At 42.4% G+C, this 18,420-nt stretch overlaps 1 protein-coding gene across 1 annotated transcript in view; it reads left to right on the top strand.

Moving 5' to 3' along the window:
* Positions 1 to 18,420, top strand: part of LOC132887255 (SH3 and multiple ankyrin repeat domains protein 1) — a 255,490-nt gene that overhangs the window by 40,444 nt on the left and 196,626 nt on the right. The window contains exons 9-10 of the mRNA XM_060922792.1: positions 3,038 to 3,104; positions 11,257 to 11,432. Coding sequence (XP_060778775.1) covers positions 3,038 to 3,104; positions 11,257 to 11,432 — 243 coding nt within the window. The remainder of the gene's footprint in view (positions 1 to 3,037; positions 3,105 to 11,256; positions 11,433 to 18,420) is intronic.

The following is an 18,420-nucleotide window of genomic DNA, read 5'->3' as shown; positions in this document are numbered from 1 at the left end:
TTCCAGGCTTTCATAAATTTGCCTGCTTGGCAAATATGTCATTACCTACATCGATGATATTTTGATCTACTCCCCTAATCTTGAAACCCACATTTGTCATGTCCATTCCATCCTTACGCATTTGCTTGAGAATCAGCTACATGTGAAAGGAGAGAAATGTGAGTTTAATCTCCCTTCTACTTCCTTCCTAGGTTATGTCATCAGTCCAGAAGGTGTTGTTATGGATGATCAGAAAGTGAAAGCTGTAACGAATTGGCCCGTCCCTATGTACATAAAGGAGCTCCTTTCTTGGGTTTTCTTGGGTTTGCTAATTTCTACCGTCATTTCATTCACAATTTCAGTAGTCTAGCAGCTCCCTTTACCACCTTATTGAAAGGACTGGCCAAGAGACTCTCGTGGAACCCCCTGGCGCAGGAGGCGTTTGAATCCCTCAAGGTAGCCTTCACCTCTGCCCCCATTCTGAAGCATCCTGACCCCACTCAGCCTTTTGTGGTGGAGGTGGATGCCTCTGAGGTAGGCACTGGGGCGGTGCTGTCCCAGCGCGTAGGTGACCACTGTGAACTACATCCAATCGCCTTCTACTCCCACAAACTGACCCCTGCTGAATATAATTATGGTATCGGGGATAGAGAATTGCTGGCCATGAAACTAGCTTTCGAAGAATGGTGCCATTGGCTAGAGGGAGCTACACATCCCTTCCTCGTGTTAACAGATCATAAAAACCTAGAATATTTATGGTCAGCTAAATGGCTCAACCCCCATCAGGTTCAGTGGTCTCTCTTCTTTTCCCTGTTTGATTTTTCCATCTCTTATCACCCCGGATCCTGTAATACTAAAGCAGATGCCCTGTCTCGCATATATCCCATTCCTGAATCCTCTCTGGAGGCAGTCAATGTACTACCCCCGTCAGTTGTAGTCACCACCATTAGATGGGAAATAGATGAAGAGATCAACCAAGAACTATCTGCCACTCCTGCCTCTGAATCTTGCCCCGGAGGAAGTAAATATGTACCCACTTAATGCAGGGATAAGCTGATTACATGGGCCCACTCCTCCCTGTTGTCCAGCCAGCTGGGAGAGACACGTATGCACCAATTATTGTCTGGCAGATATTGGTAGGAGAATATGCTATCAAATATCCATAGGTTTGTCTCCTCTTGCACCACCTGTTCTAAATGTAAAACACCCCAAACTCTCCCTGCTGGTAAACTCATGCCCTTGCCTGTCCCTTCCTATCCATGGTCACATGTAGTGGTAGACTTTATCACTGACCTACAGGGGGCAGGTCAATGACAAAATTAAAAAGGGTTTCAGCTGTCTGAAAGGCGGTGGGTAGGCTAACGAAGGGAATAAATCTAACTCCACGTGAGAACCTATCAACAATGGTCAGGATGACCGTGTAATTCTGTGAGGGGGTCAGCAGCACTACAGAGTAGCACATAATTGTGAAGTGAAACGAAAATGATAAATGGTATTCAAAATTTTAAACAAATAAAAATTAGAAAAATGTGATGTGCATTAATATTCAGCCCCCCTGCGTCAATACTTTGTAGAGCCACCTTTTGCTGCAATTACAGCTGCAAGTCTTTTGTGGTATGTCTCTACCAGCTTTGCACATGTAGACACTGAAATTTTTGCCCATTCTTCTTTGCAAAATAGCTCAAGCTCAGCCAGATTGGATGGAGAGCATCTGTGAACAGCAATTTTCAAGTCTTGCCACAGATGCTCAATGGGATTTAAGTCTGGACTTTGACTGGGCAATTCTAACACATGAATATTCTTTGATCTAAACCATTCCATTGTAGCTCTGGCTGTATGTTTAGGGTCATTGTCTTGCTGGAAGGTGAATCTCCTTCCCAGTCTCAAGTCTTTTGCAGCCTCCAACAGGTTTTCTTCCAGGATTGCCCTGTATTTAGCTCCATCCATCTTCCCATCAACTCTGACCAGCTTCCCTGTCCCTGCTGAAGAAAAGCATCCCCATAGCATGATGCTGCCACCACCATGTTTCACAGTGGGGATGGAGTGTGCAGGGTGATGAGCAGTGTTAGTTTTCAGATACACAGCGCTTTGCATTTAGGCTAAAAAGTTCGACTTTGGTCTCATCTGACCAAAGCACCTTCTTCCACATGTTTGCTGTGTCCCCTACATGGCTTCTGGCAAACTGCAAACAGGACTTCTTATGGCTGTCTTTCAACAATGGCTTTCTTCTTGCCACTCTTCCAAAAAGGCCAGATTTGTGGAGTGTACGACTTATAGTTGTCCTGTGCACAGATTCTCTCACCTGAGCTGTGGATTTCTGCAGCTCCTCCAGAGTGATCATGGGCCTCTTGGCTGCTTCTCTGACCAGTGCTCTCCTTGCTCACTCTGTCAGTTTAGGTGGACGGCCATATCTTGGTAGGTTTGTAGTTGTGCCATACTTTTTCCATTTTTGAATGATGGATTGAACAGTGCTTCTTGAGATGTTCAGAGCTTGGGATATTTTTTTATAACCTAACCCTGCTTTAAACTTCTCCAGAACTTTATCCCTGACCTGTCTGGTGAGTTCTTTGGTCTTCATGATGCTGTTTGTTCTTCAGTGTTCTCTAACAAACCACTGAGGCCTTCACAGAACAAGTGTATTTATGCTGAGAGTAAATTACACACAGTAGGACGCTATTAACTAATTAGACGACTTCTGAAGGCAATTGATTGCACTGGATTGTATTTGGAGGTATCAGAGTACAGGGGGCTGAATACTAATGCACACCACATTTTTCAGATTTTTATTTGTTTAAAATTTTTAAGACCATTTATCATTTTCGTTTCACTTCACAATTATGTGCTACTCTGTGTTGGTCTATCACATAAAATCTCAATAAAAAACTTTTAAGTTCGTGGTTGTAAGGTGGAGAAATGTGAAAAAGTTCAAGGGGTATGAATACTTTTTCAAGGCACTGTATATATATATATATATATATATATATATATATATATATATATATAGAACAAACATTAATGCACGTAAATATTTACATTGACATGTTAACATGTGTTCAAGGTTGCTGTGATGTCCGGTCATTTTGAACTTGGAGAGATCATCAAAAATCACATTGACACAGATGTAGGTATGTAGGTGAACCTTCTGCTTATTTTTATAATATCTTAACCAAATCTGTGCGTTTGTCTAATGAAATATATAAAGAAGCATTCTCATTGTACACTGAGTTCATTTATATTGATTGGAATGATGAACACAAATTATATGGTGGAACTGAACTCATAATCATCTGATGTTTGTAGTGTTAGTGTGTAAGTGAAATGGACTTAATTGGGATTTTAATTGCATATAATCTCCACAAAATATTCCATAATATTTAAGTGGATGGAAATCAATATAATTTCTGAAACTATTTACAAATATAAAAAAGATAAATGTTATAATTACACAAGTATTCACCTCTGTTACTGTAAAATTAGTTCAGTTAAGTTCCTGTCAGAAGTGAAAGAATGAGCTGAATGGTGTCGACTTGTTTAATTGAAGTGTCATGTGATCTCATTATAAACATACCTGCTCCTAGTCTGGTTAACACCAGACCATATCACAAGTGAAATATGGTCTGGAATCTGCCTATTGAATTTCTCGTAGGGGAGGTGTGGTTTACGATTGTCAACGGCCATTTATTGGACGTTGCGAATGTCTATCATTTGGCGTATATGTAGCCCATGGCCAATCATGGCAGTTGTACCCGGTGACGTAGTTAGAGCGACGAAGAAGACGAAGAGGCGAAGAAAGACTGAAACGCCAAATGCTGTTCGTTTTTTCAAACAAACTTTCGCTCTAAACTATTCAGAAGTGTCTAAAGCTTGATCGAAAGTTTGGTTCGTATCGCTCGCCGCCATGTTAAATGTGATCTGTAAACAGTCCCAAATAAACTACAAGCTTCCGTTTGTCGAGTAGTACGCGTCACCGTCTTTCCACCCCTCCCCACTCTCTGATTGGCTCCCTAACTCAGGCGAGCCTTTAGACCATAGTTTCCATGCTGTCTTTTCAGATCGGAACGATTGTGCAAAGCAGCATGGGATTTCCCAGGCTAACCTACTCCCAGAGTTTGAAGCCCAAAGCACTATCAAAACAACTCTGGGGCAAAGTTGAACAAATACCAGTCAGGGTTAGTTCTAAAAATATCACAAAATTTGAACATCCCATGGAGTTATTATTAAAAAATATAATGAATACAAAACAGTCACAACTCTGTGTAGAAGAAACAGTTCACCAAATGTCAATGGTAAAGAGGGAATTAGACTTAGAAACACCCAAGAGAACAAGGGTAACTAGTCAACATAATGCTACTACCACCACCATGCTTAAGAGTGGAGTTGGTGTTTTCAGGGTGATCAGAAATTTTGGGTTTCTGACAAATTATACTAAAGCACAAACAGAATGGCAAAGTCAAAGATGAAAGGCAGAGTCCAAATACACAAAACAAGGTCAAAACCAGAAAGGCAATAATACACATATACAAGGCTTGGTAATGTGAGACACTTGATACAGCGCAATATAATTTGCCAAGTCTGTGTGTTTAGAGAGTCCTTATAAGTGTGTGCTGTGATTGCACTCTAATCTGGAACAGGTGCATAGTAATTAGTCCTAATGGCACTGTACACGCTCCACATGCTCCACACTCCAAGTAACAACATGTGTGGACGTGACACAGTGAAGTTTTTTTTTTTTGAAGACTCCAACTCAATGTCCTTGAAGGCAAGGGACATGAACTTAGTTTATTATATGTGAAAATTCATTATGAAATAATTTGTTTATAGCAGGGTTGCAGTGTATTTTGGTTACTCTGTTTCCCATTGCTGAATAATAATGTAGAAAAATTTAGACAGTGAAGACACACCTTTAATGGGTATGTGAGAAGTGTATATCTTATTAAATGCACAAATGTACATAAACAGGGAAAAAAACTTTAAAAACATTAATTAAAAATAATTACAGGGATGTAGAAATGGTGACATGTAGAGATTGAGGAGCGTGCAAGGTGGAGCAGTGAGTAACACTGGGAAAGGAGTCATGGCTGAGACTGATGCAGAACCAGGAAGTGAAACAGGCAGAACCACAAAAAAAAAAAAACTTAAGTAAAGCTAGTGACTGGAGCTAATTCAGAGATAATAAATGAGCTATTAGCAAGAGCCAAGACAGAAACTGATCTAGGGACAGGAACAGAAATTGACATTACAGCAGAAACGAGAAGATGACAGAATAGACAAGAGACTCTTGAAACTTATGGAAAGAGCAGAGTCCATAAGTTGGGGAATTAAAGAAGCTGTTTTGCACTGGAAGCTGCCCACTTATGAAATATGGTTCAGCAGAGGGCGTTCTCACTATATAATGAAAGTGTAATGAGCACTGAAACAGAAACCCCTTGAAGATCCCAGGAGTCCCAGCACAACTGCTGGCAAATGGGGGCAGGTCAGCAGAAATTTGGGCCAAGGAGGCAGTGTGAACATCTCCAGGCATGAGAAAGGACATGCTGTGTTCTCTAAAGTCTTCAGTCACAGTGAAGCCTGAGCTAGAAAGTGCATGAACACAGAGGACCAAACCTACAGTTACTGTACAGAAAGCAAGTGGCTGTGACAAATTTACACTATATATATATATATATATATATATATATATATATATATATATATATATATATACACACACACAAAATTATTATTAATTATTATTAATTATTACTAATACACTAAATTATTCATAAATGTTCAGTGAAATTATCACAGGGTGCTTGCGCAAGTCTTGAAAGTCTTAAAAAGTATGGAATTTTGAAATGCTGTTTTCCAGACCTTGAAAAGTCTTGGATTTTGTGTGAAAGTCTTAATAAAGTATGGAAAAAAATCTCAAAGACACAGATGCTCAAAGACACATAATATTGTGAAATAAGAAACAGGAAGGGTGTAAAAACTATGATTTCGCTAACCGGTCACGTACCCAGACAGCAAATTAGGTCTTGCCGACGTTGGGGCAACAGGCGCCGCCCGACATATGGTGCATCGGTGAGATGTATTATGGAGATCGGTAGCTAATTGGCAAGATATCTGGAAGATGTTGGCATTAGAATGGTGGCCGAACATGAGCCAACGTACACCCGACATAACTGTGACCTATGCAGCTCATGAGCCAACGTACACCCGACATAACTATGACCTATGCAGTGCGATCCCACTAGAGCAGGGAAAGCATTCGGACGCCTCGCTCTCCCATTGACTTAACACTGAAACAGCTGACTTTCACGGCATCACTGGAAACACCGCAGCACATTTGAAAATCAGCCCTTCCAAAGTTAAGTCAACGGGAGGGAGGCATCTGAATGCTTTTCTCTGCTCTAGTAGGATCCCACCGTTATATTAGGTCTTATTGATTTGTTTAGGCTGCATCAAAATCTAAAACCCTTGTATGTTTCACAAATGAAGAGACCGAAGGTTCAAAGTCAGAAGCGTCATTTCATTTATTTTGATATAGGCAACATTACAAGGCAAGGCAAGTTTTCGGCACCTTAGCTTAGGCTACTTTTACGATGCTTGCGCAGCTCATCCATGATGTCCTGCAGCCACAACTTCGCTGTCATCTCAGCCTCAGTGGAATTAGGAAGGACTGAATTTCTTAACACAGCACCTAAATAAAATAAATAAAGCAACAAATAATGTAACCGCAACAGATGTCAAAGGTTATCATATAATCACTTCTACTATGAGAGAACAAACGTTTTATCATCTTAGCAAGTTAGTAGCTATGCTAACCACATAGCTTGAAACCTTAACTTACTGTTTCCAAAAAGTTAGCCTACACCGGATTGTGACTATGCATTCTACCAAATCAAATAATATATCATATATCACATCATATATCATATCAGAATTTTACACAAGTTGAACGTACCTGAACTCGTGCTTACACAGCCGGCTTGATGTGGTGTGGCAGCATCACTTAAGCTGACCCCACACCACACGATTTTGAAATCTTATAAGTTTTTAAAATCGGGACTACGCCACACACATGAAGAGAATCTTGACCGATATTTTCTCTCTCCGACTGTAAACACGCTCGTATAAGATTCGAACGCACAATGGAACACCACACACTACACGACAATCATGCCTGATTGCTTCTCCCCGATTCTGACATTAGGCTACCAGTCATGGGCTGTAGGCTATCTGAGATAGGCTATTCTCTCATAATGTTTGAAAGTATGCACCAAATATGCCACATTGCTTTGAACACCTTAACTTGGGATGCGCCATCACTTGGCTGTTAAATAGGCTTGTTCACAATCAAAATACCAAAATAGCCTACCTGTCACATAAATTCTGTTAACCGTTTGCAGCGCCAACTGAGTTCACTTGTGAAACAGTTTTATTTTATTTGTTAAAATATATTTTCTAGAGGTTCATATAGGAGTGAATGAGTGGGAATGATGCATTCAATCCAAACATAAACTCCACTTTCAGAGCCTAGCGCGTTAAGTTCAGCAGCGGCCAGCTGATTTTAAAACCCCACGGCCCCCCGCCGTACATGGAGACATTGTTGCTAAAGGGCAAAGAAAATGGGGATTAGAGAGTTTGTCCTCAGAGAAAATGTTGAGAATTCCTGCATTAAAATATTATGTTGTGTCATTTCAGATGAGATGGTGTGGTACTGTTTGAATCAGAAAACACAACCCAACCTTGAATTGTCCCAGTGCCATCATCTAGTAGGCTAATTTTCCCTAATGCCGCTGGCATGCGTGCACGATGTTTTTTGATAGGTCCGTGGAGCGGAGGTCCATTTATGATTACCAATAGAGCAATGCCTATATTTAGCCATAGTCTCATAAAAATGCTTTACTTCAAAAGCTTGAGAAACTACACAAATATGTAGTAGCCTAGGCAAGTCATCTTTGGAGCTCTTCACTCACCATTGCCTGGACTGAACAATACCTTATTATTAATATTGTGGAAAAAAAGTAATTTAGCCGATATTTTGCATGCAGATTTTCTTTGGGGAGAACCCCCAATTTGTAGGATACATTTGTTCTTGCATCTCCACTTTAAAACTGCTTCCATCGCCGATGATCTATGCCTAATAAGTTTTTATGTGTTTTTATGTGTTATCTTGCTAACACTTTCTGAAAGCAACAATTAATTAAACATAAAAAGTCCATCTGCAACGTTTGCTCTCATAAGTTACAATCAAGTAGGCTAAGGTCTGAGATACAGTGGTGCTTGAAAGTTTGTGAACCCTTTAGAATTTTCTATATATCTGAATAAATATGACCTAAAACATCATCAGATTTTCACACAAGTCCTAAAAGTAGATAAAGAGAACCCAGTTAAACAAATGAGACAAAAATATTATACTTGGTCATTTATTTATTGAATGAAAATGATCCAATATTACATATCTGTGAGTGGCAAAAGTATGTGAACCTTTGCTTTCAGTATCTGGTGTGACCCCCTTGTGCAGAAATAACTGCAACTGAACGTTTGTGGTAACTGTTGATCAGTCCTGCACACCGTCTTGGAGGAATTTTAGCCCGTTCCTCCGTACAGAACAGCTTCAACTCTGGGATGTTGGTGGGTTTCCTCACATGAACTGCTCGCTTCAGGTCCTTCCACAACATTTTGATTGGATTAAGGTCAGGACTTTGACTTGGCCATTCCAAAACTAACTTTATTCTTCTTTAACCATTCTTTGTTAGAACGACTTGTGTGCTTAGGGTCGTTGTCTTGCTGCATGACCCACCTTCTCTTGAGATTCAGTTCCTGGACAGATGTCCTGACATTTTCCTTGAGAATTCACTGGCATAATTCAGAATTCATTGTTCCATCAATGATGACAAGCCGTCCTGGCCCAGATGCAGCAAAACAGGCCCAAACCATGATACTACCACCACCATGTTTCACAGATGGGATAAGGTTCTTATTCTGGAATGCAGTGTTTTCCTTTCTCCAAACATAACGCTTCTCATTTAAACCAAAAAGTTCTATTTTGGTCTCATCCGTCCACAAAACATTTTTCCAATAGCCTTCTGGCTTGTCCACATGATCTTTAGCAAACTGCAGATGAGCAGCAATGTTCTTTTTGGAGAGTAGTGGCTTTCTCCTTGCAACCCTGCCATGCACACCATTGTTGTTCAGTGTTCTCCTGATGGTGGACTCATGAACATTAACATTAGCCAATGTGCAAGAAGCCTTCAGTTGCTTAGAAGTAACCCTGGGGTCCTTTGTGACCTCGCCGACTATTACACGCCTTGCTCTTGGAGTGATCTTTGTTGGTCGACCACTCCTGGGGAGGGTAATAATGGTCTTGAATTTCCTCCATTTGTACACAATCTGTCTGACTGTGGATTGGTGGAGTCCAAACTCTTTAGAGATGATTTTGTAACCTTTTCCAGCCTGATGAGCATCAACAACGCTTTTTCTGAGGTCCTCAGAAATCTCCTTTGTTCGTGCCATGATGCACTTCCACAAACATGTGTTGTGAAGATCAGACTTTGATAGATCCCTGTTCTTTAAGTAAAACAGGGTGCCCACTCCTGATTGTCATCCCATTGATAATGTCAGGTGTTTTCAAATTTCACCTTCAAATTAACTGCTAATCCTAGAAGTTCACATACTTTTGCCACTCACAGATATGTAATACTGGATCATTTTCCTCAATAAATAGATGACCAAGTATAATATTTTTGTCTCATTTGTTTAACTGGGTTCTCTTTATCTACTTTTAGGACTTGTGTGAAAATCTGATGATGTTTTAGGTCATATTTATGCAGAAATATAGAAAATTCTATAGAGTTCACAAACTTTCAAGCACCACTGTAGCCTAGAACACTGCCATACATAACATGATGTTAAAATAAAATTGGAAACCTAATGTTAAGCAAACAAAGTTGCGCACAGAAGAGAAAGGAAAAGGCAGCTGGAAAAGCTGCTACAAATTAAATCTAGGGAAGATATTTCCCTATCTTGAGGTGTTCGCAATGTGGACATGTAGCCTGAAATAAGTGACTTCACTGAATGGAAGGACAAGTGAACTTCTAAGGGTGAGTTACAGACAGCTTTCCTCTATGTAATCAAGTAGGCTAACGTTATTGTGGAGTCGAGTCAGGATAGCCTTACTGCAGCATCTGTCACTGCTTGATATACAGTATGAGGATAGCAATTGTGCCCACGTTTCGTGTTGTGCATTTGATAGCTGCTATAGCTGCTATATGCTTGTGTTGGTGCATGTTGATGAAACGTTTAGTAGTGCGCATAGGCTGTCCATGCTCACCATGGCTATACAGTCTACAAATTATTTCGCTGTTTGTTTACAAGCTGGTGATAAGCAGGCTATGTCAGATGTTTGAAAGGGGAAGTAAAGACATATTGGTTTGGTTGTTCATTTGTTGAGCTGACGTGAAAGGGGGTTTACTGGTGGTGGGTGTTGGGGGGGCCGATGCAAGAGACTTGCACCTGGGCCCGACTTCACCATTACACCACTGCCTGCGGGGCACGTAACTATGGAGATAAATTCCTCAGAATTTCTAGTTTTGTAGGCTAGGTGAATACCACAATGAATAAGCAAGCTGTGTAGCCTAGAAATCTAGATGTACCCTATATGTTATAGTCTGGCTTGTCAGGCTACAAGCTCTGCCCTCCTCATCCAAATACATTTTTAAATAGGCAACTGATGAAATAACAATCAGGATAATAATAGCGGCTACCTGCAGGGTGCATATGGAGATAAATCCTCCGAATTTCTATAGTTGCTCATGCACTTGTTGCCTTCTTTCATTCTTTTTGGAGGAAAACATAACCATATTGTATAGGAATGCCTCAATGATAAGATCTGCCCTCCTTGCCAACAGTAGATTTTTAAATAGGCAACTGACGAAAAAACAATCAGGACTGCGAAAGTCATGATGTCTATTCTCATTATCGTGTTCTACAGTCAAAAGAAACATTTTTATCCTGAAATCATTTTTGTTAGTAAAACATAATTTAAACATCATTTTGTTCATTTTGTTAATTCAATTTTATTAAAATGTACTAAACACAACTGGTACTATCTCAACCAATAAAGTAGGCAGTAGGCACGCAAGTGTAAAAGTACATAAAGTCAAGGTCTTGGGAATAAAAATCTCAGTTTTGAAAAAGTGTGGAAAAAGTCTAGAATTTTGATTTGGAAAAAGAGCAAGCACCCTGTATCACTGATACTAACCAATCCCTCTTTCTTCTCTCTCTCTCTCTCAGTTCCATTTTTGGAGTCTCCTAAATATGCTCCTCAGCGTGTTGAAAGTGGACATGCCTTATCAGTGAACATGTCACTCCCCCACCCCCACCCCCTCCTACGGGCAAAGAGTGAAAACACCATGGCCACACCCCCTGATCATGTAGCTCCACCCACTGCTGCACCTGCAACTACACAGGTAGAGCACATTCCCATATTATTGTCAATCCCTGTAGCAGGGTTAGGATTAGGGCATAATATCAGTGTGGGTCTGCACTTTCAGGGGAGGGTCTGGGGACAATCTGATGCAGCTCACCTGAACCTTGTTTCCCCACCCCTGATTTGTTTGCTCATTCTCTCACTCTGAGAGTAATGACAATAAAGTTGGTTAGCTGTGAACCCTGTGTGTTCTGGGTTCTCTGTGAGGAATGTATCACATTACACAAGTCCTGAGTTCTGGGCGTATGCTTGGGCATGGAGCAGAGTTTTATACTGTGTATATTGCAGTCACCTCTGAACCTGCGGAAAAAAAACAACAACAACAACATTGTAATCTCCTTGCCTGGCAGTAAAATTCATTATTCAAAATACTATTATATTGCTTTTAACAGTGGACATTATCACAAAGAAAATTTATAGAAATATGATGTAGACTGAGACCCATAATGACCAAGCACACAATGAAGAGGAAAAATGCCTTGAGCGGGCATGAGGAAGAATCCTTGAGAGGAACCTAATCCAAAAGGGAACCCATCCTCAGGTCCATGATAAAAATCAGATGTGTGGACAGAGCCTTCAAAATGAAAAAACCTCCTACTACTCCACCAATGAACCCCCCATCTTGGCCAGGTTGAAATTCCATCCATCCATCCATCCATCCATCCATCCATCCATCCATCCATCCATCCATCCATTCATTTTCTTCTGCTTACACTACCATTCAAAAGTTTGGGGTCACTTTGAAATGTCCTTATTTTTGAAAGAAAAGCACTGTTCTTTTCAATGAAGATGACTTTAAACTAATCAGAAATACACTCTATACATTGCTAATGTGGTAAATGACTATTCTAGCTGCAAATGTCTGGTTTTTGGTGCAATATCTCCATAGGTGTATAGAGGCCCATTTCCAGCAACTATCACTCCAGTGTTCTAATGGTACAATGTGTTTGCTCATTGCCTCAGAAGGCTAATGGATGATTAGAAAACCCTTGTACAATCATGTTAGCACAGCTGAAAACAGTTTAGTTCTTTAGAGAAGCTATAAAACTGACCTTCCTTTGAGCAGACTGAGTTTCTGGAGCATCACATTTGTGGGGTCAATTAAATGCTCAAAATGGCCAGAAAAATGTCTTGACTATATTTTCTATTCATTTTACAACTTATGGTGGTAAATAAAAGTGTGACTTTTCATGGAAAACACAAAATTGTCTGGGTGACCCCAAACTTTTGAACGGTAGTGTATCTGAAGTCAGGTCGCGGTAGCAGCAGGCTAAGCAGGGTATTCCAGGTGTCCCTCTCCCCAGCAATGCTTTCTAGTTCCTCCTGGGGGATCCCAAGGTGCTTCCAGGCCAGATGAGATATAATATAATATTTCCAGGGTGTTCTGGGTCTACTCCAAGGTCTCCTCCCAGTTGGACATGCCTGGAAAACCTCCAAAGGGAGGCGCCCAGGAGGCATCCTAATCAGATGCCCAAACCACCTCAGCTGACTTCTTTTGACATGAAGGAGCAGCGGCTCGATTCCAAGATCCCTCTGAATGTCTGAGCTCCTCACCCTACCTCTAAGGGTGAGTCCAGCCACCCTACGGAGAAAGTTCATTTCAGCTGCTTGTATCTACAATCTAATCCTTTCGGTCACTACCCAAAGCTTACGACCATACCTCAGGGTTGGAACATAGATTGACTGGTAAATCAAAAGCTTTGCCTTCCAGTTCAGCTCCCTCTTCACCACGACAGACCAGTACAACACCCACATTACTGCTGATGCCACCCCAATCCACCTGTCCATCTCATGCTCCATTTTTCCATTACTCGTGAACAAGACCCCAAGAAACTTGAACTCTTTCACTTGGGGCAGCAACTCACTTCCAACCTGAAGGGAGCACTCCACTGTTTTCCGGCAGAGAACCATGGTCTCAGACTTGGAGGTGCTGACTCTCATCCCAGCCGCTTCACTCTTGGCTGCAAACCATCCCAGTGCTTGCTGAAGGTCTCGCTCTGAAGAAACCAACAGAACCATATCATCTGCAAAGAGCAGAGATGCAATTCTGAGGTTCCCAAACTGGACACCCTGCTCACCCTGGCTGTGCCTTGAGATCCCATCCATGAATATCACAAACAGGATCGGCGACAAGGGACAGCCTTGGTGGAGTCCAACACCCACCAGGAACGTGTTTGACTTTGTGCTGAGAATTCAGACACAGCTCCACTTTGGTTGCACAAGGACCGGATGACTCATAGCAATGGCCTTGATACCCCATACTCCTACAGTGCCCTCCACAGGAACCCCTGGGGGATACTCAACTCAACTCAAACTTTATTTATAGAGCACATTTAAAAACAACCGGGGTTGACCAAAGTGCTGTACAGGTTAATATATATAATATACATATAATACATATAATGCCACAATTACAAGAAATTAAGATAAATACTAAAATACTTAAACTTGGTTAAAAGCCAGGGAGAAAAAGTGTGTTTTTAAAGAAGATTTAAAAACCTCAAATGATCCTGCAGATCGGATGTGCCAGGGCAAGTTATTCCAGAGCCTAGGGGCCGCCCCCACAAAGGCTCGGTCACCTTTGGTTTTTAGTTTTGTTTTAGGGGCGACCAGTAGTAGCTGATTAGAGGATCTCAGTGTTCTGGTAGGGGTGTGGATATGAATGAGCTCGGTCAAATACTGGGGAGCTAAGCCATTAAGAGTTTTAAAAACAAACAGTAAAATTTTAAAATCTATTCTAAAAGCAACTGGGAGCCAGTGCAGTGACGCAAGGACAGGGGATATGTGGTCACGCTTGCGTTTGCCGGTGAGGAGACGGGCAGCTGCGTTTTGTACCAGCTGCAGACGGTGCAAGAGTGAGTGGTCCAGGCCAAAATAAAGTGAGTTATAGTAATCCAATCTCATGTTAATAAAAGCATGGATTACAGTCTCCAGATCTCTATGTGGCAGGTATCCTTTTACTTTCGATAAAATCCTCAAATGGTAAAAACTGTTTTTCACGACCGAGCTAACCTGGTGATCGAATTTTAGCCTGTCATCAAATATTACACCAAGATTTTTTACAGAAGACCGAATGTTTGGTGTAAGGGAGCCCAGAATGCCAGCAGGAAAGTCTGCTGGACCACATCCAAACTTCATGATTTCAGTCTTGTTTTCATTTAGATTCAAAAAGTTTGAGGTCATCCAGGATTTAACATCATTTAGACAATCAAGCAATGTCTGTACAGAATCATTGGATTTAGATGTCAAAGGCAAATAGATCTGGACATCATCGGCATAACAATGAAAAGAAAGATTATACTTCTTAAAAATTGACGCTAATGGCACCATATACAGCAAGAACAGAATCGGCCCGAGGATGGAGCCTTGGGGGACCCCAGAAGTAAGAGGGGCTGAGGATGAGGTGACTTCACCTAGCTGCACAGAAAAACTCCGATCAGTCAAGTAGGACTGGAACCATGAGAAAGCAAAGCCTGTAATGCCCACCCACTGCTCTAGTAATGCTAAGGATATGGTCGTTTCTCTTCTCTCTTCGGCCGTCCATCATTTCGATGATGACTAGTTGTTAGGTGATGCAGGAACATATGTGGGCCATGAGACCTGCCTTTGATTGGCATGGCCTCTGGCAACTGGGGTAGATGAAGTCTGAATTAGTCGCAATGGTAGGCCTGGATGTAGTCTTTTCTTCTTTTCTCTTCCACTGCATTCTTTGCCTTCTTGATGGTGTAACGCCATTTTCCTTGGTCAAGGGCCTGCCTTTCCCAGGTGAAGTCATCCACTCCAGCACTCTTCATGTGTCTTTTGAGGACATCCTTGCATCTCAGTTTCTGACCTCCACATTTCCTTTTGCCAGTACTCAGTTCTCCATACAGGACTGCTTTGGGGAGTCCGTAGTCAGGCATTCGCCATACATGACCAGCCCAGCGCAGTTGAGAGACAGTAATAAGGGCTTCAACACTGACAGTCTCGGCTCTCTTGAGCACTTCCACATCAGGAATATTGTTCTGCCATTTGATGCCAAGAATCTGATGCAGGTGTCTCAGCTGTATACTGGTCAGTTTCTGTATGCGGTGCCTGTACAGTGTCATGCACTCTGTGGAGTACAGCAATACTGGGAGTACTGCAGTATTGTACACCTTCACTTTTGTGGATCAGCTTATCTCATGGTGAGATCAGAGTCTCTTTTGGAGGGCTCCAAAGGACTTGGTTGCACCCTGCACTCAACTTCCAGATCTGAGGAGTTATTCATGACTGAGCTGCCTAAGTAAGTGAAGGATTCACAGTTCTTCAAGGCTTCACCTTTCACAAGAATGTCACATGGATGTAGCTCATGCGCTGGGGCAGACTGGACCAAGAGCTCTGTTTTGGACACATTGATCTTCAGCCCAAAGAGGGTTGCTGCTGCACTGAATCTATCCACAATTTCCTGAAGATCACCTTGATCAGTAGCCACCAGCGCAGAGTTATCAGCATAGAGCAACTCACAAATGCAGATTTCTGTTGTTTTTGTAGGCACCTTCAGTCTTCCAAGGTTGAAGAGCTTGCCACCTGACTGAGTCCTGATGTACACTCCTTTGTTGAGGTTGATGGACATGGTTTCTAACACTGCCCCAAGGTACAAGGTGAAGAGAGTGGGGGCAAGGACACACCGTTGCTTAACACCATGGTTAATTGAAAAAGCCTCACTTGTACCTCCTCCAATGGTGACCTGTCCTGCCATGCCATTGTGGAACATCCTGATGATGTTCACAAGTCTCTCAGGACAACTGTACAGATTCAACACTTTCCAGAGAGTCTGCCGGCCCACTGTATCAAAGGCCTTTGAGAAATCAATGAAGACCACATACAGGGGCTGACATTGCTCAATGGCCTTCTCCTGCAATTGTCTAAGGGTAAAGATCATGTCAGTAGTTGATCTTCCAGCTCAAAACCCACATTGACTCTCTGGTAACACATCTTCTGAAATGGACTTGATGTGATTCAACACAATCTTTGCCAGAATTTTGCCAGCAATGTATAAGAGGGATATTCCATGATGGTTCCCACATTCACTCCTCTCTCCCTTCTTCTTGTAGATTTTCACAATGAGGGCATCTTTGAAGCCTTGTGGAAGGGCCATCTGCTCCAGGCATGAATTGTACAGCTCAAGAAGCTTCGCTCTCAGGCTTGGTGCACCGTGTTTTAGCACTTTGGCAGCAATGCCATCCTGGCCAGGTGCCTTGCCATTACTTGTGCTCTGCATGGCTTTCTCAAGCTCATCCATTGTGATGGGTTTGCAGAGTTTGTCCCTCGTTGGTCTTCTATTCAGCCATTGACAGGCATTTGGATCTGCTGTCCCTTCCTGGTTGAGCAGCTTTTGGAAGTGCTCTTTCCATCTCCCTTGGATTTCATCCAGATTTATATGGAGTTTGGTGCCATCAGCACTTTTAACTGGAGCCACAGCATTGCTCTTTGGTCCATACGGTTGTAAGCCTTTTCCAAATCTACAAAACACATGTAGACTGGCTGGTCATACTCCCATGAACCCCCCCCAACAACCCTGCCAGGGTAAAGAGCTGGTCCACCGTTCCACAGCCAGAATGGAATCTGCATTGCTCCTCTTGAATCTGAGGTTTGACAATCAGTCAGAGCCTTCTTTCCAGCACCCTGGAATAAACTTTCCTGGGGAGGCTAAGCAGTGTGATACCTCTATAATTGGAGAACACTCTCCGGTCCCCCTTTTTGAAAAGAGGAACCACCACCCTAGTCTGCCACTCCACAGGCACTGTACCCAACCTCCACGCAACATTGAAGAAGCCCAACAATGTCCAGAGCCTTCAGCATCTCAGGGTGAATCTCATCCACCCTTGGCACCTTGCCACTGAGGAGCTTCTTGACTGCCTTAGTGACCTCTATCAGAGATATGGGTGAAGCTTCCCCCGAGTCCTCAGACTCCACCTCCTCCATGGAGGACATGTAGGATGGGTTCAGTAGTTCCTCAAAGTGTTCCTTCTACCACCCGACAATATCCCCAGTTCGGGTCAGCAGTTCTCCCCTGCTGTGCACAGCCTGAAAGCTCTCCGAAGTCACCGAACAGTTTGCCAGAACATCCTTGAGGCCAACCAAAAGTCCTTCTCTATGGCCTCCCTGAACTCCTCCCACACCCAGGATTTTGCTTAGATGAAACCATGGTTTCCTACGATGTCACTTCTCTTTTCACCTGCATTCCCACCATAGAAGCAGTCGAATCTGTTAGAAAATGACTCCTTCAAGACAGCACCTTACTGGATAGAACAAACCTCACCACGGACCAGATTTGCACCCTGCTTGACCTCTGCCTGACTACCACTTATTTCCAGTTTAATGAAAGTTTCTACAGACAGAAGCATGGATGCGCCATGGGCTCACCGGTGTCCCCTATTGTGGCCAATATTTACATGGAGGAAGTGGAACATAAAGCTTTGACCACTTTTTCAGGAGTTGCTCCCAGCCACTGGTTCAGATATGTGGATGACACCTGGGTTAAAATCAAAACCCATGAAGTGGAAGCCTTCTCTAAGCACATCAATGCAGTGGATATCAACATCAATTTCACTTGGGAGGATGTCAGTGGGAATAAGCTAGCCTTCTTGGATTGTGATGTACACATTAGACAAGACAGAAGCCTTAGCATCGAGGTCTACCAGAAACCCCCACACACAGACTAGTACCTACTCTTCGACTCTCACCACCCACTGGAACACAAATTGGGGTCATTAGGACATTGCAACACAGGGCTCAGAACATCCCTACAACGGTAGAGGGGAAAAGAGAAGGAGCAGAATCACATCAAGAAAGCACTTCAGAACTGCAGGTATCCCAACTGGTCTTTCTTCAAGAGCAGAAAAAGGAACATAACAGACAAGGAGGATAACAGGAACAAATGCAAGAACATTGTCATTCCCTACATTTCTGGTCTATCTGAGAAACTCAGGAGGATCTTCTACAAA

This window comes from Neoarius graeffei, chromosome 5 (assembly GCF_027579695.1).
Source record: "Neoarius graeffei isolate fNeoGra1 chromosome 5, fNeoGra1.pri, whole genome shotgun sequence".
NCBI classification, from domain to species: domain Eukaryota; kingdom Metazoa; phylum Chordata; class Actinopteri; order Siluriformes; family Ariidae; genus Neoarius; species Neoarius graeffei.
Note: the sequence above shows the minus strand (reverse complement) of the source record. Positions and strands in the feature narration are given on the sequence as shown.